General features: G+C 33.9%; 1 protein-coding gene across 1 annotated transcript; it reads left to right on the forward strand.

The window, feature by feature from the left end:
• Positions 1 to 1,730: 1,730 nt before the first annotated feature.
• LOC130050314 (sterile alpha motif domain-containing protein 9-like) lies at positions 1,731 to 10,850 on the forward strand. The gene is made up of 3 exons (XM_056150025.1): positions 1,731 to 1,972; positions 2,829 to 8,717; positions 10,469 to 10,850. Exons 2-3 carry the CDS (start codon positions 5,100 to 5,102, stop codon positions 10,559 to 10,561), a joined length of 3,711 nt encoding a protein of 1,236 aa, XP_056006000.1. The 5' UTR covers positions 1,731 to 1,972; positions 2,829 to 5,099; the 3' UTR covers positions 10,562 to 10,850.
• The last annotated feature ends 15,445 nt before the right edge of the window (positions 10,851 to 26,295 follow it).

Here is a 26,295-nt window from a genome sequence, read left to right on the forward strand (position 1 = left end):
GTTTCATACTAATTGTTAGGCCATTCTTGGCACACTGAGTCTGACTACGGATAACTCTGTTTACATTAATCAAGATAAAGGGCTCACGGTGAGTGTGACCACTTGACTTGGGATGCTTACTCCTCCTAGGCACCTGATCCCACCTCTGGTGTGTCCAGGGGTCCATTTTTGCCCAACTCCCTATTTTGCACTGCTTATAGGAATTGTGAGATTAATCACTGTTCATTATCTTCATGCTCACCTTTCATTGGTAAATATTTACTACTAATTAACTCTCATGTCAAAATTACTTTTAAGTATCAAATGAGCCTTTAGAGTGTATCACTTACTATATGAAATCATAGATTATGTTGGTATTTAAAATTGCCCAAAGCTTTAGAGGGACTGATTCACGATTGTCCTCCAAATTTTGTATTTCACTTTAAATAATCAAAATTTACAGTCTAATATGTTTTAGAAGGTTTCACAAAAAACTAAGGTTATTCATCATGACGGAAGCTCATTATAGAGAGTTAATTATTTATTTTGAAAACAAAGATTGAGGTGTGTTATTGTTTACGATTTTTTTTTAGGTAAAATGTGTCATTTAAAAGTTAAAATTTGTAATTGTACAAAATACAGATGCTTTGAATTACAAAATTAACGTTTCACTGGTTTGTTTGTTTACATAAAAAGACTCTTTGTTTACATACCACAAAATCAAAGTTAAAATATTGCTCTTATATCCTTATATTCAGACAGTCCAAATTTTGGTTGTCAACATTAAATGAGCTATATTTTTATTTTTAACATCACAATTAAAAATTATTTCTTTCGAAAAACGTGAACCAGTCCCTTTAATACATTTATATTTTTTTTATTTTATCTAAGGCACATTTTAATTTGCAATGGCACATTACTGAATTCGGGGGTGGGGTGGGTGGGTCTGATCATGCAATTTTCTTTCACAACTTGTAGTTGATACAACCATGTAGAATAACCTTCTACTAAATTTATGCCTTTGGATATAATGTAAAATTGCAAAGCATAACTAGTAAGAATATTTTGCAAATTACCTTATTTTCCAATTGTGGAAACCCACACACCCATATGCATAATGCACACAAAATTAGGGGCTTCCGTGGCCGAGTGGTTAGAGCATTGGGCTCAAAATCACACGTCCTCTCACCTCTGTCGGCGCGAGTTCGAATCCCACTCGCGCCGGTAAGTGAGAAAGGTTCCCAGTTTACTCTCGGAAAGTCGGTGGTCTCTTCCCAGGTACTTGTATCTGGGTTCTCTGTTCCACCAATAAAATCTTGGAGCCACCAGATAACTGAAAAATTGTTAAGTGTGAATCAATCAACCAATCAATCACATAAAATTAATAGGCATTTGCCTTTAAAATCAATTGCTTGATGTGATAGAAGGGTCACTTGCATATCATATTTATTAGGCCTGCTTTAAAGATATGTTGGATGGTGATTGCATTGTTTTCACCAAGAAATGAAATAGAATGAAAGATATTAGGTTTATTAATGATATAAACAATGGTAACACTAAAAAGTAATTCATGAAAGGCGAAAATAACGAACAGTGATCAATTGAAGTTTGATATCTTTACAGGGCTAGACAACTGCAATTGAAATTGGACGAAATATAAAGGATTCTGAAGGAAATTGTACAAAGGAATTAAAAAACCCAGAAACTGCTCAGTGTCTTTGTGAAGACCAACAAAAACACATTCATTCCCATGAAATTCCACTTTGTCTGTGGTATAGACAAAAAATGACTGTTATGGAGATTGATTCAAAACACAGTTCCTTATTTAACTTGAAAGAAAACATAAGGACAGAATTTGGAATTCCAGCTAAATTACAGTTACTGATGTACAAGGGAAAGGATATGCAAAGGACTAGTTCAATCAACTTTCAGCCATACGATAACATTTTTGTCTCAATCAAGGGTAGAGGTTGAATGCAAGAACCCTTGACTGGTAAGCCAATCCAGAAGTAAAAAGAGTTTTAACATAAAAATGTAATGAAATCACTTAGTTCCATACATATTACATTTACAAATTATCTCCTGTAAGAAAAAGAATGTCATTTTATTAATTCAATGTTTCAAATTGAGGTATTATAAATGATTTCTTTGGGTCGTCCGTAAATCTAAGTAAGAAAATGAATGAAGTCTAGTATGAACCAGTCTGGGCGAAAAACGCTAGACCGACGCCCGATTTCTAGTAAAATTTCTGTCGGACTAGTAGAATTTTCCCCGCACTAGCCCGATCAGACTAAAATAAATTTTTCTTTAAAAGAATATATATATATTTATAAATTGATGTTTTAATGTTAATTTAATACCTATTATTTAAAGCCTTTCATCAGTGTATGCACTTTTGAGGGCAGTGAAGTTTTGAGAACGTATCTTGTTTTATACTGTTGCTGAACATTAGAATTTAGCTTAGATATTCAGAACAGGAATTTTTTTCAAGATTTCAGAGCCCATGGAAGTAGTGATACTTGTTACAATCGGAGATTTGGGGCATATAGTTTTTAGTCTGTCTGTTTGCAAAAAACTTTAATCTTTGAACATTTGAATGGGTGATCTGGGCCATAACGTTTTAATGGATGGTGATAGGGTTTTCATATTTAACATGAGTATTCCTTGTGACAAGACCTTTCTTTTGGTACCAACTTTGTTTATCACATGACCTAGACATTGGGGTTTGATTTACTTTTGAAAAACTTTGAATATGGTCATCATCAGCTTTGCTGCCATATGGGAACCATCACTGTTTTACAAACAAATCTTGTTTTATTAGTATCAAGTGTTTTAATGTTTTGTTTCAGGTGTGACTACAGATAGCTCAGAAAGAGATGTTGAGCAGTGGTTAAAGAAAGAAGTTGGTATAAATGATGTGGTGTTGGAAAAGTTTAGTATTCTTACTGATTTGGATGGGCAAACATTATTTTCTTATGATATAAGCGACATAGAATCCTTTATATTAGATACAGAACTACCAGTTGGACTTGCAAGAAAAATCTTAGGTTTTAGGGATAAAATCAATGAAGGAATTTCAAATCCATTGATGAATCATACAGCAGAGGAAATTTCAGGATTCATTAAGATAATTCTGACAGTGAATGATCAAATTATCAGTCATTTCTCTCAGTGTATTGTCGACAGACACATCGATGGGTATGTGTTTTTCAGTTACATTGATGAAAAACAGTTTCAATACGACTTCAGAGATTTAAATATAAAAGGAATGTACTTCAAAAAAATTATTTTAAAACGCAATGAAGAATTTAGTATTCAACATGGTCCGCATAAAGCAACTCAGTTGAAAACTACTTGTTCAGAAGAGTTGACAGAAGAAAATTTACCATCAAAGCCAGTTCAGGAAGAAAACTGTAATGCTGAACAAGTTAGTGAAGCAATGAATTACCCGGTTCCAGATGCTTTCTCCAATAATTATGAATGTACTCTTTGCCGTTTACTTCGATTAAACAAAGTGCAGGAAAGCAGTTGCAAGCCGTGCAAATTACGTATCCTCCATGGAGGATGGACAAATGTGAATGAACTCGAAAGAAATTTTGTGTTCTTTTTATTAAGTTGTGAAGATTAATTCACAGAAAAGCAACAACAAAATGGTCTTTGGAAACAAATTGGCAAGAATATGGACCAATGGCTAAATCTACTTCCACCAAGCAAAAGGGATATGTTTACAGAGAGTAGACAATCAGGCGTGTACAGTTATAGCAAGAAGAAAAATGTACAACTCCCAACGCAATGTAAACTTGCATTTGTTATGGATAAGGAACTTTCTGCTATATTAAAATTTGAGACCGCCATTCTTTTGGTTAGTAGAAGTCTTTTACAAAAGCAGCGTCGAGGATTCATGACACCTTTATCAAGACATCCCAAAAAACCCAAAAAGTTTTCCTTTTTCCTTTCATTCTTCAGAAGAATACTATATTTTCAATCCAGAAGACTATTCAGATGGGTTTATTAAAGAAACTGTACCAACAACATGCAGTGAACAACGGTCTTCAGTTAGCAATAGTAAATTAGTTCATCTAAGCAGTGAGGAATTCCCAGTAAATATTGGTAATACTGTTGAAAAAGTACCGGAAACCAGAATGCCAGATGATAGAATGAAGGATTTTGATCATTCAGGTCATAGAATTGTTGAAAGTAACCCTAATTTATACCAAAGGGAAAATGAGAACCCTATTTTGTATCAAAGGAAAAATGAGGACCCAATTTTGAATCAAAGGAGAAATGAGGAAAATCAACAATCTTCACCAAAAGCTGTTGCGAAAAAGCATGTAAAGAAATCAGTAGGAACAGGACAGGAAGTTTGTATTCAGTTTCCAAGAGATTTCGAGCAAGATTCTGAATATGTAGTGTATCATGCAGGAAAATTTTTCAACCAACCAGAGAATGATGGAACGTTATCAACAACGTGTATAGAATTTAAATCGTTTTTTTCTTGTGTAAATAAAACAAAGGAAGCAAGACTCATTAAATTCCAAATGGAAGTCTTAAGATTTGCTTGTGGTTGTCTCAATGCACGAAAAAAACCGGAACCATCTATTTTGGAGTAGCAGATTCTGTTCCGAACATTGAAGGTGAAGAGTACAAACATGGTGAAATTGTTGGTTTTGAAATTAGTGAGATTGGATGTGATACTAGATCAAAATATACAGATGCACTGCTAGATGGAATATCAAGATGCTTTATGAGCGAGAACGTGGCTATTGTTAAAAAATGTGTATCCAACCCAAAATTTGTAAAAGTAGTAATAATCGGCGAAAAGATTTGTCGTTATGTAATGGAAGTAGATGTAAAACCATCATCCTATAAATGCAGATAATACTATTTTAAAGTAAATTTGAAGAACATCAACAATTTATCCAGCAAATCAATAGAAAATAAGCATTTGCTTTATTTGCGAAGTGGGTCATCAACAGAGCGTCTTATAAATGATCGAGAACAACTTTTTATCACAGCAGAATTACTTAAGAATGTGAAAGAGAGAACATTATTTGAAAACCAACCAAAAATGAAAAAAGTGAAAATTTGCCACAAAATTGGAGCGACTTCTCACAAGAGGAATGTTTAGCTTTGATAAGCGATTATGGCCTATCCTTGTGCTAGCAAAACCCATGGACGAACATAAAATGAATGATCAATGGACAGAAAGTATCTCTTTTATAAAACGAATTCAATTCACTGCTGTATTTGATTTTAATGAGATGTCTAATAAAAATGGCCTTTGTAACATGTACCGAAATCCCGAAAGACCTACTCTACAAACAGAACGTTTGTTCAATGAAAATGCTGGAAACTTGCAAGAACTAGCTAACAAGTTAGGCCTACCATATGATGTCAAGACAGTGTGGATATTTGCCAATGGACGAAGTGATTACTTTGAAGAGAAACCACATTTGAGCAGATCTGGTTGGCATGTATCTTATTCGGCTGGTGTTTGTGATGCTGTCTCATTTTTCAATCAAAACTTTGTAATTCCTAAAGGAAGAGCAGTGATATTAGTTCTCCTATTTTCAAATGACTATGATGGATTGATTGATACATTTAATGAAATAACAAGACATTTTGGTTGGGGACCTCTTGTAGTCATTGCAGAACATCAACGAATTTTTTATGATTTTGCTGAAATAATACAACAAGAATCTAAAGGAGATAAGGAACAGCTGGAAAAAGTATCAATCATAGGGATGCCATGGGAGCACATAAACAGTACAATAACATCATTGACGGGATATGATGAAAAGATGAATTGTATGTTACCATGTTCATCAGGGGCACTTGTGCATGTTAATGAAAAAATTATAGATAGTTTAGATAACTTAAGTATATTGAGTGCCAATCAGTGTGAGAACAAAAAATTCAAAAACATTAAAGATCGGAAACAATTTGCTCGAGAACAAGAATTACAATTTTACAAAGGCAAACATGTGACATGGTGGAATTTCTATTTTGAAAACCATGTCTGTGAAAGACATACATTCCATCATTTACAAGAAAGAGCTCAAGATCTGCTACTTCATGCAAAAGAAGAAACACGAAAAATAGTCACATTTACTATTGCACATGAACCAGGAGCAGGGGCAACAACCCTCGGACATAAACTTTTGTGGCATTTCCGACGCAAGTACAGATGCTGTGTGATTCAAAAAATATCAGAAACGACCATTTCGCATATATATTCACTATGGCAGTACATGGAAAATAACACAGATGAATCACTACCACAGCCTGTTGTCCTCTTATTGGATGACATTCAAACTGAACTTTCATTAACTGATTTTACAATACTTCTTAACATAGAATTTAGAAAGCGCGGTTTGAATAAAGGCATGGGTTGTCTTCTGATGATATGTCAGAGGGAGGAAAAATTAACTGATTATGATTATGAAAGTCAGAATGTATTCTTTCTTAGACAGGAACTTAGCCATAAGGAAAAGACATGGTTTGCAGAGAAATTTGATGAGTTAGAGCAAACTGGAAGAGAACTAGATGACTATAATCCCAAACATTTAATATCAATCATGATAATGCGATCCGAGTTTAATCCTGAGTACATCAAAAACACTATAACAAGACGAGGTGTGAAAGTGTTTGTTCCGCTGGAATGTTGTGATGAGTTAATGGGAAGTAAGGTGTGTTTCTGGGAAGATCGTTTGTCAAGCCCTCTGAGAATTTTATTAATCATAGAAGAAAAAGAGCAATCTAGTGGACGACAAGTTCGAATAGCACACCCAAGCCTTGGCAAAATACTTATAATAGAAATCATGAAACGTGAAAAAGCACAACTAGCCGACATTGCCAAGGAATGTCTCAATTGTTCTTTACTTCAAAGTACATCATATGGAAGAAATTTTCTGGTAGATTTTACTTTGGAAATGCTAAAGCGGAGGAAGAAGGAAGAGTATGATGATGAGAAAACCACACAATTTAGTCCTTTAATTCTGGAGATAATCAGTGAATCTGAAGATAATTTTGGAAAACCTGCTGAAATATTACAGTTGGGTTTCAACAAATTCAAAGATTATATGTTAGCACAAGCTTTAGTTCGGTTATATTCAAAATGGAAACGATATGATGAGGCTATACGATGGGCCAAAGAAGCTGTTGATTTATCTTCAATACACTCTTTATCATATATCCTTCATACTTATGGCCTTGTTCTGCGAGAGAAATTTAGACATTTGACAAATTCAAACATTTTTCAGCCAAAAGATGCAATTGAAAATTTAGAGCTTATTTTAGAGTCTTTGGAAGTATTTCTTCATGCCCAAAGAAAACGGGATGATGAGACCGACACGCAAAAATTACTCTACCCATTCCATGATGCTATTTACACCATAAACGAAATAACAAAGTTTTTGGTGGAAAACATCAAACGTTCCATGGATGAAAGTGATATCGTACAGTATCTCAAAGACAAGGATTTCATTCCAGAGGAAATATCAAACGTATGGAGAAAGTTTCATCAAAGATTGAAAGAAATGAAAGAACAAGGTCATAATGCTTTTAAAGTCTTAGAAGATAACATTTGTTTTAATACCACATTTTATGCACCAGAAGAAGCATTTCGGTACAATTCAAATAAATTGAAGGAACACAGATTCTATCGAAGTTTCCACTATGGACATGAGCGGATGTTGGAAAATTTCACTAAAATATATGGGGAACACGAAATTGATTATCAGTTAGAAAGTGCAGATCAAAGAAGCCGGGATGAATTTCACAGAGGAAGGTTATGGACACTAAAAGGAAATTCATACATGAACATTTTTAATCATATAAAGAATTGTGGGAACAAACATCTAGCAAGGCAAATTACAGACAAGTTAATAACAATCAAAAAACATATCATGGCTATTGAAGCTAAAGATTCAAATGATCTTGCAAACGAAATTTGTGTTAATGTTGTTTTGGGAATAATGGGTGGTCAACATCGTGATTCCGAAAGTGATATACTTAAAACCTGTCAGAAGATAATCTCTGCAAGCAATGAGAAGGTAGATTTAGCATATTTTTTCATTAGTATGCTTTTGTGGCCTAGTGGTGAAAGAAAAGTATTTTATGATGATTCGCTGTTACAAAGATCACTTTCATATTTAAAAAGAAATTTCAAGCAACAGAAGTACAAGTCAAATGTACAAAAAAGTTCTCATGTAAAGGAGGAACGTAATATCTCTCAGCCAACACCGCAGTTTTTTCTTGCAAAGGGTAAAGGAATAAAATCTTTGTGTCATCGGTGGGAAATTTTTGTACGGGAGAATCCTGACTCTCAGTTTGATAATTCTTTATGGGACCATATTAAAACGAAAGAAAAACTCCGGCGTTTATGCGGAACAACCACAACTAGCAGTGATGGTTCAAGTACATACATTGTGTTTAAAAATAAGCATGGTGAGCCAATTAGAATAAGCAAAATAAGGGGAACAAACAAAGGATATGAATCAGAAGAGGAAGTGTCATTTTATTTAGGATTTAGTATTGCAGGACCTATTGCATATAATGTAAAGTTAATGCGATATGAACAACAGTCACATGGAGCATTTAGCCAACGAGAACTATTATTGACCACTAATTCAAAAGTAGAAGAATTTATGAAAAGCAGCAAAGAAGACCTACAAAATATGCTTTTAAAGATACGAGGGTTGGAGGGGAAAAGACCAGATTACTTGAAAGAGCGAGAGGTTTGGAATAATTTCATATACATTGTACTTAAATTGATATATGATTCTGTTTCTAGGTTACCATAGTAAAATAACTCAGGTGATTTATTTTAATCGGTTTTTAGCTCACATACGCCTAATGATCAAGTAAATTTCTCCGTCATCTGCGTCATTGTTAACCTTCTTCTCTAGACCTTAAGACTAGGGTCATCAAACTTGGCACGCATTTTTCGAATTATCAAACGAAGAATTAAGCTTATTGTTTTTCAAGGTCAAAGATTAAGGTCAAATTTACGTCCAACGCCTGTGCTTATACTACAACTGGAACTTTTTCTTGATTCACAAATAGTGACATTTGACAGTGTTTTTAATATGTTAACATCAGTTTAATCCATAATCAATTACCATGAGGGATCATTTGTAAAGGAAAACAACAATACTGAGTACTTACTACGACTTTTATAAGTGAGAAATATTTAATTCATTGTTTTTAAGGGATCTAAGTGTTGAAAATGTAAATATGTATCATGCATGGGATGTCTTTATCAATTTAGCACTTTTGGGGCATTAGTGTTTTTAGAACACATTTTGTTAATTATACTGCTGCTGAATATTAGAATTTAGTTTAGATGTGTAGAATAGTAAAACTATTCTAGATTTCCTAGTCCGTGGGGCTAGTTATTCTTTAAACTAATACTCTGGTGACCAATAAGGCTTGTGGACCTCTTGTTTACTTCTTCTCCAGAAACACGTAGCCAATTTTAATTAAACTCACCTCAAATTATCTATGAGTTAGTAGTAAGGGGATTCAAATTGGTCACACCCTTTTCAGATGGGAGATGATCATGGAATAATGAGATCATGGTGGCATCTTTTAAAAAATTTCTCAAAAACCACTGGCTTTGATAAGTCAAATTTATATACAAACATCTTCAGGTAGTGCAGAGTCAAGTTTCATAAAATCATGACTGCAATGTGTAGGGTAGGACCACAATATGGTATAAATGTTTTGTTTTGGAATATAAACACAATTTAGGACAATTCTTTTAGATATGTTTCTGACGTTTATAGTCATATTAAAATTAGTGCAAGCTTAGCATATTCATGTAGTGCAGTCAAGTTTGTTCAATTTGTAGTGCCAAGAGGTTGGATGAAATCACAATAATGATTCAGTTTTACATGAGAACATATAATCAAAAGTTGTTTTTTTTCAAAAAAATAATCTTATGAATGGTCAATTTGATTAATCGTGTTAATAGGCAGGAATCCGCAGGTAATTCTGATTAATATATTTAAATCAATGGCTCTAAGGGTAAGGTGGGGTCACAATAAGGGTTGGATTGCGAGTATTACATGATAATACACTGTATATCAGGAAACATTCTCAAAGAGTAGTATGTTTAGTGATATTAGTATGCAAGCATCGTCAGGTAGTTCACATTCAAGTTTATTCAAATGTTGGCATCAGGAAGGGAGAAGAGGGCGGGGGAGGTAGGATGGAGTCTCCATGGTTTAGGTTGGGGCTAAAATCAAGGATAAAATTTTATATGATACTTGAATATAGGTCATTATAAGACATCCCTATGTTTTGTGGATTCAAGTTGTGTTAAGTCGTGGTCCCATTTGGCTTAGGTGGTTTCATGATATGGGTTAGATTTTTTGGATGAGAATAAAGAGGGTAAACAATCTTAAAATTTTCTAATTAAGAACAGTGGGACCAGATTGCTTGATGTGAGCATTGTGACCTATGGGCCTCTTGTATTTATTTGCAGAAACAGCTTATAAAAGATAAAGATGGCATCAAAGAAGCATTAGATCGACTGGAGATGATGAGTGGAGAAATGGATCTTTCTCTAATAGATTGATACATGTACACCGCTTCACTAAGGATGATATAAATATGGACCAAAAGGCTACCTGCTCGGATATAGCTGTACAATTATTTTGTGATTATCTATCATCAAAACTATGTGTTTATCTGTCATATTTGTAGAATGTCCTCAGTGTCAGCATAGTGATTTTCTGTAAATGATCATTATTCATGTACTATTATTTAGGTCACCTGAGTCAAGTGAGCTGACCTATCGAACTGGTCTGTGTCCGTCGTCGTCTGTCATGTTAACAAATAACAATTAAACTTTTTAAACTTCTTGATACCTATCGTTCTAATTCTTTTAAAATGTTATGAAGTATTTTTAAGACAAGGGGACATAAACTGTAAATTTGGAGACTCTCACATCCCTGGGGCCTGACAGAAATTGACCAGTTTTCAAATACGTGTTCTCTCAACAACACATGTGTAAGAAAAACTAAATGTATAGTGATGTGTGGTTCTACCAAAGTTGTAAATTTCATGATCCCTGGGGTAGAGTTTCTGTCTCCGGGTCCGACAAACCTTGATATATTTAGTACATATGTGAAAAACATTTAAAAAGTATCTTTAATGCTATTGACACTAAATTGAAACCTAAAAAGATATTTAGGAAGAGTAGGTAGATCCTTTATCAAAATTGTAAATTTTATGATCCTAGGGGGTAAGGATTTAATGGTTTCAGGGTGGAGCCAAAATTATTTCGGTACATTAAACTGTTGCTGAATATTAAAATGTAGCTTAGATATTCAGAACAGGAAAAGTTGTTAAAGATTCCATAGTCCTCAGTACTAGTGATGCGTTAACTAATACTCTGGTGACCGATACGGCGTGTGGGTCTCTTGTTCAGTACATGATGCTAATGTGTATACCCTATCAACTGGGTTTTCAGCAAGATTATTACATTTAACAATTGTAGTCAAATATATGATTCAAAATCTCAGAGTTTGGAATAGGTATGAAAACACATTGTGTTTCATACCGATTGTTAAGCCGTTCTTGGCACACTGATTTTGACTGCGAATAACTCCGTTTACCTGATCAGGATATAGGGCTCACGGCGGGTGTGACCGGTCAACAGGGGATGCTTACTCCTCCTAGGCTCCTGATCCCACCTCTGGTGTGTCCAGGGGTCCGTGTTTGCCCAACTATCTATTCTGTATTGATTATAGGAGTTATGAGATTGATCACTGTTCGTTATCTTCACCTTGCATTCAACAAAGTAAATAAGATGTGCTACGTTACAATCCATTATAAAACATCAAACAAAAACCATTGTGATTCTAAACAACTCCTTTTGTTCAATTTTGGAATAAAATAGTTGAAATTTCAGATTCCAGTTGGAAGAAAAACCCACATATATCTTGAAATATTTCATAATTTTCAGAAGAAACAGTTCACAGAAGGGAAGAATACTTCATAGATTACAATTGTAAAACAACAAACGAAAATCATTATGATGTACATGTACAATTTTCTTGTTTGTAGTCCCAATTTTGACTTGAGAGAAACAGTTTTCTGGAAATAATTCTTAACTTTGGGAAGGAACATTTCATCAAAGTGAAAAAGATGTCTATTGTCATGATCCTGTGCAAATACCTTATAATATAATCGGAATTTTTAACGAGACACAAATACAGCGATTTCCCCATATAAATGGGTATACATGTATGAAAGGTGAAGATAACGAACAGTGATCAATCTCAACTTCTATAAGCAATATAAAATAGATAGTTGGGCAAACACGCACCCCTGGACACACCAGCGGTGGGATCATGTGCCTAGGATGAGTAATCATCCCCTGTCAACCGGTCACATCCGCCGTGAGCCATATATCATGATCAGGTAAACGGAGTTATACGTAGTCAAAATCAGTGCCAAGAACGGTCTAACAATCGGTATGAAACACGCCAGACAGCATTTGACCCAATGATTAGTTGTATTGACAAACAAGATTGTTATAACGACCATAGAATTTGCGAAATCCAGACTGTAATCGAGACTTGAAATTCCTGTACCATCACCTTGTTTATCAGTAGCTTGCCTCGATTTAAAAACTGACCATACGCAGAACAAGCTCTTGCGTATTGAATCAGTTGAGAGAAATAAACACCATATGTAGGTGATAATGGAATATTGCTACATCAATATGGGAAGTTGACGATGGAGAAGCTGAAATTATTCCGTTTGTCATAAAGTTGAGTGTTCAGTTTTCCGTTAATGTCTACTCTCAATAAAATATCTAAGTATGAAGCAGAAGTGGACGACTCTGTGGTGTGTTTTATTTCAAGCTCACAGGAATATATCGAATCGACATATGAATGAAAGTTCTTAATGTTAAGTGCTTGTCTCAGTTAAAACCATGCAAAACAGTCCAGAAGCACATTTTACCAATCCTTGTGATATTTTACACGGAGAATCACCTATGGGTTCTATCTCCATTTACAAAATATTTCAGTGAAATATCCATGCATGTTCTTTTTATACAGCGCCACATATTCCAGGCATATTAGTCTCAATTATCAAGTCAAAATACAGCTTTATCAGCTATTTTTGATACCCGAAATATAGATAAGTGAGATAGGCAGTCCAATTATGGACAGACTTAAAAAAGTACCTCCTCTATGCTATAAATCAAACTAAAAATGAGGTGAAGATATTTTATCATAATCGAGTACCGATGCCTTTATTATGGGTACCCCCCCCCCAAAAAAAAAATATCTGATTCAGCATTTTTTCCTTATGTTCAGAGCCATCAGTCTTCCAAGGTAGGTCAAGTTTGAGGGGTTTGTGTTCATTTAGTAAAAGCTCTGTCATATATGGCCAACTCATAAAAATATTGAGCTCGGCAAATAATATTGTCCATTTCGACAAGGGATGCGAAGATACTACCATTAGAAAATCTGACAAAGTCGATAAAATCCACCACACAATGAATTTCACATACCATACCAACAATTATATCAATACCAAAGGAAAAAACATTCTCATTTTAAGAAATTTTTAATAAATACTAATTTTGAAATTGGTAATTCAAAGTATCTTATACAAATCATAGTAATTATACACCAAAACTGTATTTCAAAATAATCCACATGTTTGACCACATAAATCTGATATCCTGATTGTTAAATATATTTATGTTACTCCAACTCCTTTAACCAAGTGTCCTAAAATTGAATAGGGGTTATGTACTAAGATACATCAGCTTGCCTTAGGAAACCTATACAGAAAAGTATTGTCTAATACCATGTCTGTCTATGAACCAACTGAGAGATAGACCAATATGTGCGAAGCAATACACCAATTTTCTTTCAAGGAGAGTTAAGGTGACTCGCTACAACTTAAAGAGTTTTTCAAATCAGCACAAAAATGAGTTCATCATGAAGGATATGATACATCATAAGTATATATGTCAAAAAGGCATACAATATGCAATTTTGGATAAAAATAACATGATTTTTAAAAATTAATATCATTAACTATGAAAAACAGCCTATGGCAGATTTGAACTCAGGATCTAAGGTTCACCAGCCCAATGCTTTATTCACTGAGCCACAATGATAGACATGCAACCAAATCAATCGATAAAAAACAATTTCACAAAACATTCAAATTGCTAACTTGAGATATGAGCCTTGGTGTAGTGAGCTACCTTAAATATAATGTAGATGAAACAATCTACAAAATTTTTTTTTAACAATGTACATAAGATTTAAAAATCCATAACAATCAAAGTTGTCTAAATGTTTGAGGGATCTTGTAGAATTACTGAAGTAGAAATAGATACAGTATAGCAATATATAAATTTAACCTCATCCCTGAACATGGACAGAATGATTATTTCATGAGATTGACTTTTGCGCAAGATTTTACATGTGTAACATAATAAAAACATCATTTGCATGAAATGTATTTGACCTTACATGTAAATGCGACCTTAAACATGACTTTCATTCAATGGGTTTCTATCGATCTATTTGTAAAAAAGATGTGACTTTGAATATGGCCTTTACTTTCATTAAATTTTATTTATCTTGATTAAGCTTCAGTCCTTCACTACAAGTTTTATGTTTTGAAGGTAAAAAATAAAACAATGATATCAAATAAGAAAAACCCAAATTTTCATCCACTAAGTTTTAACAACCTTTAACCTATCTATATGGAGCATTTTGAGAGAAAAATTCAGTTCTTTACAAAATCCTTGCATTATGTTTAATGAAAATGGAGCCTAAAATGAAAATTACTGTGTTTCTACTGTTTTGAAATTATACCTCCTACCCTAGAATTTAAAATAAAATATATTTTGTTAAAGAGATTTTTCAATAAACATTTTTATGAAGTTCACACTTGTACTAACTTCAAAGTAATTAATATCAAGCATATTTAAAAGTACCATTAACTGTAAAAACTGAGCCCCTTAAATCAAATATGTTAATGTACCTGTAACTTTAAAAATATAGATTGTGATTAGATTGTCTCTTAGTTTTCTTTTGAAAATAAAAGTTTGAGAAAAAAATTATAATGTATATTCTACCAGCCTACTTCAGTTTTGACTTAGATGTTAACAGAAACACAAAAATTTACATTTTTAGTCCGATTCATAAAATTAAATACATGCAATGTGTATATAATAGACAAATATGATATAACCCCATCATGTATTATACCATAATCTATAACAATATTGTAGAATTAAGAAATATTGATGTACACAGCATTATGCATGTACATCGTTGACATGGTCTCTTCTGATATTGAACATTGCTATCATGCAGATCCATAACTATACTTCAGATAATGTTCATCTATGCGCAGGTTTTCCATTGCTTCTAACGTGACACCTTGGACACTCATTCACAGTTTCTTTGTTTTGTTTGGTTCATTCTCTGACACTATAAGTAAAAGTCATACATTTAATGAAAACTTTCTCTGAAAAGATCAAATTGGGGGGGGGGGGGGGGGGGCTATTATATATATACATACAAAACACTCTGTAAGACTTTCATTGTCAGAATAAGGACAAAAAGACAGTCAGACATGCTAAAAACAAATTCTTGGATAATTATGATTAATAATTAAAATTCACATGTAATTCATTTTTACAACATTCTGAATGTAAAAATATATTTAGATTATCAAACACAAGAGAAGTATTTAAAAACAGGTTCATTAATAAGCAACAAACAAAGGCAAAATAAGTTATCATTTTCAGACCATACATGTATATGCTAGTTCAGGTTTATTTGATCAGATGGGCATCAGATTGAAAATTAATTTTATAAATGTAGAATTAGTACATGATATGCATTTATTTTACCTACTTGTATATCATCCTCAATACTGGTAGGTACATTCAAACATGCCAAAGAATTCCTCAATTTGCTTGAGCATAATGCTGCATTGCTTTATACCCTGCAATAAAGTAAAAATTTCCATTAAGAATTTTCTTACAAAAAGGGATACAGTACTGTGATAAATGGTAGGTTGTAGCAAATGTGGTGTATGACATAGTTATATATGTTTGTAGGTTTATGTTATTATAATTTATGCCTTTAGATTTGGGGCTCACGGCGGGTGTGACCGGTCAACAGGGGATGCTTACTCCTCCTAGGCACCTGATCCCACCTCTGGTGTGTCCAGGGGTCCGTGTTTGCCCAACTATCTATTTTGTATTGCTTGTAAGAGTTATGAGATTGATCACTGTTCGTTATCTTCACCTTGCATTTGACTACATACACTTGAATGATTTTATACCTCAGACAGTAGTGTGCAGGAGCAATATGAATTTGATATCAGGTGTTCAGATCATATGATATACTGGTACTGTTCCTTGATCCTGACATATTTTCAGTTAGGGAATTTACCTACTTTCCGTATCATTCATGTTTCATGGCGGATTAATTGTTCAAACAAAAGCAGTGCATTAAAAAAGGTTTACACTACACTTGTCCTTGAATGAATGTATTATTCAATGACCGAAAGCAAATTACTCATATCTCCTGTTCAGATTTTTTTTCCACCTTCTGTGGGAGTTTGAATTTTTTCCTCTATTCTTTCTCAACCACCCCCAATCACTATTGAAATAATGGAATGTGACTGGCTTTTAAAATTTGGAATAAATTACATATCTGTAATCTCCTTTTCTTACTGTCCGAGTGTTAGACAAAAAACGTCCCTGGCTCTGAAGATTTGATAGTTCCTATGGAAGGTCTCTGTAATACTGTATAACACTACATGAACATTTCCTCAGTGTAGACATAGATATCCATTTTTCCACCACCTAATTACTGCTACAAAACCCACAGATTTGGCATCACGCTTTATAAAAAAAACATTTAAAAAAACAGCTAATATTTTTCGGGGAGCCGGGAGTGGGACATTACACAAATTTATATAAAGTTTCCTTACCAGCTTCAACCTGAATTGCCTCCATTGACCGATACCAAAACATTGGTAATGCACCTCAATCTGCCTTCGCCTTTCTGGAAGAACAATTGTCTAGAACACTGCATTTGTCCGTGTTCTTTTCCAATATATGCCGTAATGGTCTCGTTGTTTTTGACATATTTAACTGTCCGGTAACGCATAAAACTCTGGTCCGGTACAGAATCAATACGGATATTTCGAACCGTTTGATGAACATACAACGTACATTCCAATGTAGGTGTGCAGAAGTATCTTTCTTACAATCAATCAACGATGAAGTGTCAGAATCTTCGAAATTATGACCAAAATTTCCACAAATAAAGCTATGATCTCCAAAACATTTGCAAAAATTACAAGTCAGACGATGCCAGCATTTCTCGTATACCTTTTGAGACTCCTTTTTTGAAGAGTTACACGGGGAATCCCCATTTCGATTTATACAGAAGAAGTGTATTTATCATGTTTTTTCGACCTTTTTTACTATTTCCGAGCTTAGAAATGATAATATAGATGTTTTTTCATGAGTATTATAAAAAAATGTTTAGAAATCATTAAAAGAAACGGTTTTAGAACCAAATTAATTTTCTTCAAATAAGTCGGAATATAGTTACTATTTTTGGCAATTTTCAGCTACTTCTCATTATTTGCCAAGCTCCATAATATAATTCTTAATATATCCTAAGTATCTAAAAAATATGGAAATACAACCAATTAAAATAGTTGTCTACCTCACACGATACAGGTGCTCAAAGTTGACTAACAATGAACATGTCAAATAGTAAGCCATGTTTGTCGCACCCCCCTTTTAATGCGTCAAACATGAAAAATCATCCAACAGTCGCAAATGATACATTAGACTGTATATTTCACCATATCAATACGTTTTAATTCATAAAACTGATATTAACTAATTCAATTTATCGCAAAAATGGGTAATTTTAAACCATTTTCTATGTAGGGAAGCTAGGGATTGACCGAAATGCAGTTTGCTCGTGTTACTATAAATAGAATGAACTTGACCTATATTTTGGTCTCACGATTGACTCACTTTAGACCATACATCAAAAAAATATTTTCATTGTTGGAAAGTTTTGACCCCCCTTCTGGAATATTTTTCTGATTTTGCCTGTTTCTCTCTGAGACAAGCACTTAATAGATAAAACGTCGATATATCTAAATGTCAAATTGAAAACCACAGCAATAGATTGTTTCTTCTCGCGTAGAAGTTTTTTTAAAATAAATTCTACTTCATATGAATATAAAAAACAGGTCAACTACAAAGAAGCACAATTCGTGCCCTGGGAATTTCAATACACTGTTAGAAGACTTGATCACCGAAGACCACGAAGATATTGTCAATGAGGAACCAGAAATAGCATATATTTTATTTCAAATTCAGAGTCCTTGCTCGTGAAATCAGAGTGGTGTTTAACAAAGTAGTTTTTTGGATGACATTACTAGATGCAAGGTGAAGATAACGAACAGTGATCAATCTCATAACTCCTATAAGCAATACAAAATAGATAGTTGGGCAAACACGGACCCCTGGACACACCAGAGGTGGGGTCAGGTGCATAGGAGGAGTAAGCATCCCCTGTTGACCGTTCACACCCGCCGTGAGCCCTATATCCTGATCAGGTAAACGGAGTTATCCGCAGTCAACATCAGTGTGCCAAGAACGGCCTAACAATCGGTATGAAACACGTCAGACAGTATTTGACCCAATGCAAGGTTGTATTGACGAAGTAGATCGTTATAACGACCATAGAATTTGCGAAATACTGACTGCAATCGAGACTGTTGAAACCCCTGTAATATCAACTTGTTTGTCAGTAACTTACCTCGATTTAAAATATGACTATACGCAGTAGAAGCTCTTGCAGATCGAATCAGTTGAGATATATAAACACCATATGCAGATGATAATGGAATATTGCTACATAAATGTGGGAAGTTGACGATGGAGAAGCTGAAATCATCCCGTTTGTCATACAGTTGAGTTGTCAGTTTGCCGTTAATGTCTACTTTCAATAAAAGTCTTAAGTATGAAGCAGACGTGGACGACTCTGTAGTGTCCTTTATTTCGAGCTCACAGGGATATATCAAGTCGACATATGAATGAAAGCTAGTATTGTTAATAGAGAAAACGTTATCGATTATACAGTGTATTTAAATGTCGAATTGAAGGCCACAGCGAGATATTTGTTCTTCTCGCGTAGAAGTTTTTGAATAAATTCTGCTTCATATGAATATAGAAACAGTTCATCTAACAAAGGAGCACAATTCGTGCCCATGTGAATTCCAACAGACTGTTAGAAGACCTGATCACCAAAGACCACGAAGATATTGTCAATGAGGAACTCTAGCATATTTTTATTTCAACTTTAGAGTACTTGTACGTGGAATCAGATCGGTGTTTAATAAAGTAAGTTTTTTAAATGACTGATCACTAAATATGAATATTTCCATTTTCCGTTTTTGTTGAAGAAGCAACTGTCTATGATGTCAAAAAGTCTAGTCTTTAATTTATCGTGAGGAATGGTCGTGTATAGTGTTGAAAAGTCGTAGGTTTTAATGTTATTGATTTGGGGAAAATTCTGCGATTTCAAGTTTTCTAATAGTTCTTTAGATTTTTTTTAGAATCCACATTTGATTTACACTACTTCTGGCATATGTAGTCGCACAGTAAGTTTGAGGTTTTTACTTCACAGCTGTTAATACTTTTGTGAGGAGCAAAGGCTTGGTAGAGAGCACTTACTGGATCAAGCAATGCATCTTTGAAAAGGGACATGGACACAATTTAAGCTGAAAATTTTCAAATTTTATGTTTTGATTTTGAATGTTTAAAATGCCTAACTAAGGTATTACTAATGATCAGCTAATTTTTTTTTATGTAAACAAGGCTCGTGTCATGTCTTTTTTAGTAAAATTTTCGTTTAAAGCAGAATTTTTTAATTCATAAACGAATTCTCAACCAAATAAACATTTTCTAGTATTTGGCACATGCCATTGTGTTTTAAACACGCTATTTTCTATTAAACAGCCTAATGTAAACAAAAACATGGAACGGGCCTTGTTTACAAAATAAGGTAAGTGGAGTGCTGTATATCGCGCGCAACTACATAATTGGTCAACAAAAATTTGAATATCAGTTAAGTGATATTTAAATTTTGGTTAATCATTATAGAAATACAATATACTTTAGTTACATGTAAGCATTGTAAACAAAACAAAAATAGGAAAATAAAATTTCAAAATTTTCAGCTCAAATCGTGTCCATGCTCCATGTAGTTAAGGAATCCAGTATAAGTACGGTAATTCATATTCATTTGACCCATTCACTGGGATATTAACTATGTCTAAAACTAAAGCATGATTTTGAAGAATTTCATCTTTTGAAAGAGCGGTTAGAGTGCAAGTACGATTACCAAAAGTGGAATTAATGCCAAATTCGTTTAAAATACAGTTGTAATAATGAGCCTTACAAAGACAATGTTGTTACTAGCTTTGTCAGCTGGAACCAAAACATATTCCTCATGTAACCTATCTAATTTTATTACTTCTGGTTTACTAAACACAGAAGGATAGATGGTACGTACTTTTGTTTTGATGTCTAGTGCTGGATTTTATTGTATATATTTTAGCGAGAGCTAGTTTATCAACTTTATATTTGTATTATCCCGTTGGGATTCGAATTAGAATAGGTCCTCAGTACCCTTGCTTATCGCAAGAGGCGACTAAATGGGGCGGTCCTTCGGATGAGACCGCAAAAACTGAAGTCCTGTGTCAAAGCAGGTGTGGAACGATAAAGATCCCTCCCTGCTCAAAGGCCATAAGCGCCGATCATAGGTCTAAATGTTGCAGCCCCTCACCGCAATGGTGACGTCTCCATATGAGTAAAATATTCTCGAGAGGAACGTTAAACAATATTCAATCAATCATTACTAAATAAGATAAATGCTTTCTTAAAAGCGAGGGCTCGTAACAGTTTTCTTAATTACGGTACAGTATGAAATTTTTTCTGGTGATCAAATCTGATAAGCAAACTGAAACTCGCAATTATTTAGAAAACGCATTGAGCAATTGAGCTTTTCGGATCAAAATTTGTCCGTTGTCTGTCGTTGGCATAAACTTTTCCCATTTTCATCTCCAGAACCACTGGAACAGTTTCAACCCAACTTGGCACAAAGCATCCTTGGGTGAAGGGCTATCAAGTTTGTTCAAAGGAAGGTCCATTTCCCCTTCAAAGGGGAGATAATCGCAAAAATGGGGTGGATCATTTAAAGAGCCACTGGGCCAGAGGAGCTGAAATTTACATGAAAGCTTCCTGATACAGTGCAGATTCAAGTTTGTTAAAATCATAACCCCTTGGGGTAGGATCGGGTCATGATAAGGTTACGAGTTGTATATATATATATATATATATATATATATATATATATATATATATATATGTGTGTGTGTGTGTGTGTGTGTGTGTGTGTGTGTGTACATATACAGAGAGAGAGAGAGAGAGAGAGAGAGAGAGAGAAATCTTAAGAAACACTGGACCAGAAAAGCTGAGATTTATACGAAAGCTTTGTGACAGTGCATATTCAAGTTTGTTAAAATTATTGTCCCCGGGAGTAGGATGGGGCCACAATAGGGAATCAAAGTTTTGCATACTGATATACATTGTATAGAAAAAAAAAATTCTCAAGAACCATTGGGCCAAAGAAGTTTACATTTTCATGAAAGTTTACTGAAATAGTGCAGATTCAAGTTTGTAAAAACCATGGCCACCGGAGCACACTAGGGACTAAAGTTTTGCATGCGAATATATAGGAAAAATATTTAGATATTGGTCAAGGTGACTTAAAAGAGCGATGTGGCCCATGGGCCTCTTGTTTAATTTGTGAATATCAGAAACTTTATGGTAAAGTTGACATGATGACGTGTTTTTTTTTTTTTTTTTTAAAAGCGCTTCAGTGACCAATGGGAATATTAATGAAAATGATTAATTGATTGTATACTGTTTAACGTCCTTCTCGAGAATATTTCACTAATTGAAGAATTCACCATTGTTTTGACGCTAACTGTCTTAAAGCTGATGGGATCTTTATCGTGCCACACCTGAACATTGTGACACGGGAACTCGGTTTTTGTGGTCTCATAGGAAGGAGCGCCCATTTAGTCGCCTCTTGCAGCAAGCAAGGAATACCGAGGACCTTAGTATTATAACCCCGATCCCCATGGAACAAATTAATTCAAATTTTGGGGTACATGTGTGTTATATTTTCAGATTAGGTTTCGTTTGTTTGGGGGGGGGGGGCACCATTGATGAAGCACAGAAAGTTATGTATGGTACATGCAATCACACTTCGAAAGAGTTTATCTTTTACCAATTGAATTCCAACTTGACCAGTTTGATAAATTTGTGATGAAACATATGTACAGTCAACTCTCGATAAACCGCCACCTTTTGTTCTTATGAAATCATGGCATTATAACGAATTTGGCGATGAATTGAATTACTGCCATCTTGAAGAAATAGAGTTACCGTTCTTTCATATGTAAGAGTTATCTTTTGTCCTGACTTGCGTAAACCACATAAACAACGCCTTTTCTAAGTCAGTGTTAAGTGCACTGCGGTGCCGTTTCCTGGCAGGCGAGCCTTCAGAGATTGGGTCAGGGTCTGCAAGAATTGCATCCTTTGCTGCTAAGATGTTGCCCACTGTCCTTCTTTTTATAGACTTTTCCCATAAAACAAAAAAAAATGATTTGCAATATCCTGATGGGTACATTTTGGATGATGTCCTTGGTACGTAATGATTTTTTCTCATCGAAATTTAACAGGACCCTCTTTCGTGGCGAAGCCATAGCTAAATTGAAATGAGTTTCTATGATGTATAAACAACTTGACTACAGTTCATCTCGAGTAATTTTCTTGTTTATTCAATATGTACAGCAATTACTGGGATCCTTCTGTCCAGGTGTACGCCGGAGATCGATAATGACCAATTTACTGCTTCACTGACCATGTGCACCTATGGCGGTTTATCGAGATAATTAACATGTTGAAATAGACTTTTGTAATGAAAACACGGTGGCAAATGGCGATAGCGAATTTGGCGTTTTAACGAGAGTTTTAAGTAACAGGAAAAATGTTCCTAGAAAAATGTGGCGTTATAACGAAAATGGCGATGAATTGAGTGGCGATAATTCGAGAGTTACCTGTATACACCCAAAGTCAATAAAAGCGTGCAATTGAGGGTTTCAAAATCATGGTTTATCGACCATTCAAAATATATATGGTAACATGCCTTTATTAATGGTAAATATCTGTTGAACACTCACCTCAAATTATTTCAAGTTAAGTATGACAGATTTTTTTTTACAGTAGGTCAAAGTATGGTATATTTTTCGAGATTTTTCTCACATGTAACCATCGTTACCGAGTCCTTGACATGATAATATGTAAGATAAACATTAATTTTCCATGTATTATTCCATAACTAGTATTGGAATTGACTGAGCATATATTTTTCTAATTTGCGAAAGACAATAAATACAGGTTTTCAAAGAAAATATTTAATCAACACAACAAGAAACTATCTGCTGTAAAAGTCAACAATAAGATTTTAAGAGCGCAAAATAAACGACTAGATATCACTTTCAATATCTTTGAAATGGCAGAAAATAAAATTGATTAACAAATATTCTCGAACAGTTCAATATGTATGAAACATGAAAACAAAAGACTAGCAATAGATATAGAACGATAGCTTTTATGTATGTAAATGAAGTAGCGCTATAATTATGTAACGTATGTTTCAACACTTACACAACAGTACATCCATGAAAATATTATGCCAAAACGATGTCATCATCGGTTATTCTTTACGATTGATGTTGCAAATCATAACGACATCACTTAATTCAATGGAAATACCAATTGTAATAGAAATATAACGTAGACAAGCAAAAAAAATTACCAAATGTGTCTTTTCTTCTGAATTTGTTAATTTGCAATAAATATGCTATTAAAACAAAAGTAAAAGATTGATGTTTCGCTATTTAAATGCTCATGATTCTTATAGAAATAACAGACACATGTTTTGAAACCTGGATTGCTCTTTGTTATAATAAACAATGAAAGTAACGTATGTTTCTTATTTTTCCTTTCATTACTGTAAACACATCATTTCCATTCAAAAAATGGAAAGAAACATATTTACCCATGTCTAACAATCTGTTTACAATAATAATATAAAGAAAATGTTTAATTTCCCAACATTTTGATTAAATGTATACCGAATCTTATGTTTTTGTTGGTTATTTTGGAATACCTTTCCATAGAAACTGTCAGTATAATCCACCACGCGGTGTTATGAATGAATATTTAACGTGAACCTTAAGACATAGATGTCCCCTATTGATTTTGAGGTCAAAAGGACAACGGTTAAACTACTCTGGACACACGCTATTGTCCGTTGAGAAGTCTTTCCTTGATAGACATCAAACTTGAAACACTGGTGCCCCCTTATGAATAGATGACCCCCATTGGATTTCAAGTCACAAGGTCAAAGGTCATACAAAATTACTCAAATGACCAGTTGCTTATAAGTATTTTGAGAGACAAAACTTACATGTATCATTATGGTAGCCTTTGACCGGTAGTTAAACCTTTATTTTCACTGTCTATACAGACATTCTACCTTTTCAGTATTGCCACAAGGGGAGCATATAATATTATTTCTAAAACATTTTTTCATGGTTGTTCTTATGTTTTAATACATTTTTTTTCATGGTAGTTATTCTGTACTTCTGCTCTCACAAGCGCCATTTCTGAAAAAATAAATAAAAAATTAAGAACAAGTAGAATAATATTACGTAACGGAATTCCTGGTAACATACGTTACACTCAGATAAAATATTTTTTAATGATTTCTCTATAAGATTGCATAGAACAATCATCAGAGATTAATCCCTTCATTTCTAAGGTATATTATGAAAAGATGCTGAATTCTAGCAAATTGATAAATGTAGAGTTGCGTAGTTACATGTATCATAAATAGGACAGTAGCAAAGAAAAACATGGTCTGTATTTCTTGCAGAGGATATCTGTATATGCTGGTGAATACGGGAACAATAACACATTTGTTTCTTCATAACATAGTTGATATTCAACAAACATATCGTTAATGATGATATTTTGTCAATATGTAGTTCAATATTTGATGTCTAATCAAGCATTTCATTAAGTAGCATACGTTACTTTGAAAAACGTATGTTACCAGCGTTCTACTCAATGTAATTCTTACACCAGAGGAATTTCGAGATATTTGGAATACGATATACATGTACATTCTTTGATATCAGAAGAACAAATTCAGACCAAAACATTCCATCTGCTTAATCAATATTGTATATCAAACATTGCAGTTGTTGTAACAGTATTTACTGTAAGAGAAAATTAATCCTAATTCTTAAAGTTTAACACGTATTGACTTTCAAACTCAAATGTTCATAGTAGACATTCATGTCGTATACCACATCATGCAGACAGAGAGCAAAAATACGTGGGAAATTGTGATATCATTCCTTTTAATTAATTTCTCGGTAACGAATGTTACATCACGAATGTTACATCTTGACACGTTTGTCAAATTTCAGACCAACCAATGACTTCTGCAAAAGAAATGTTTATATTTTCATTCTCTGTACACTACGAGATTTTCATAAAAGGGGTAACATTTGCTCTGCAAATACGTTTTCATAAAAAAAAAATTATTGTATCGTATGTTACATTTCTAAAATCAGAATGCAAAATTTTGAGAATAATGATGACTTCTTTTCAATGCCACATCCAAATATCGTTTGATGAATATTTTCCAAAAGTTTTTGAATATTTTAGCGCCAAAATAGATCAAAAACATAAAGATAATACGAAATCTTTGTTCATACATTGGGTGTTTAATTGACCCTATGATCACATAATATAATCTGGCGACATGGAGTAATATATACACCACTGCTTAAAATCATACGCAAAAGGTGTTAAACTTTTATTGAATGAAAATTTAGGAAATACAAATGATATAAACGCAAAGAAAATTAAAAAACACGCTCTCAGATTTTTATATTTGCTTGTTCAATTTTAAAAATTGAGTCGGCGACAGTCACGTATGTTACAAAATTAGGGTATCTACGCTTCCTACCAAGTTTATAAGTAAAGGGGAAATAAAAAGTATACCATGCCTAGGGAGGCTATGGGTCCATGAATGTATAGCACACAAAATATATGATTTGATATAGCTT

Source organism: Ostrea edulis, chromosome 9 (genome assembly GCF_947568905.1).
Source record: "Ostrea edulis chromosome 9, xbOstEdul1.1, whole genome shotgun sequence".
NCBI classification, from domain to species: Eukaryota; Metazoa; Mollusca; class Bivalvia; order Ostreida; family Ostreidae; genus Ostrea; species Ostrea edulis.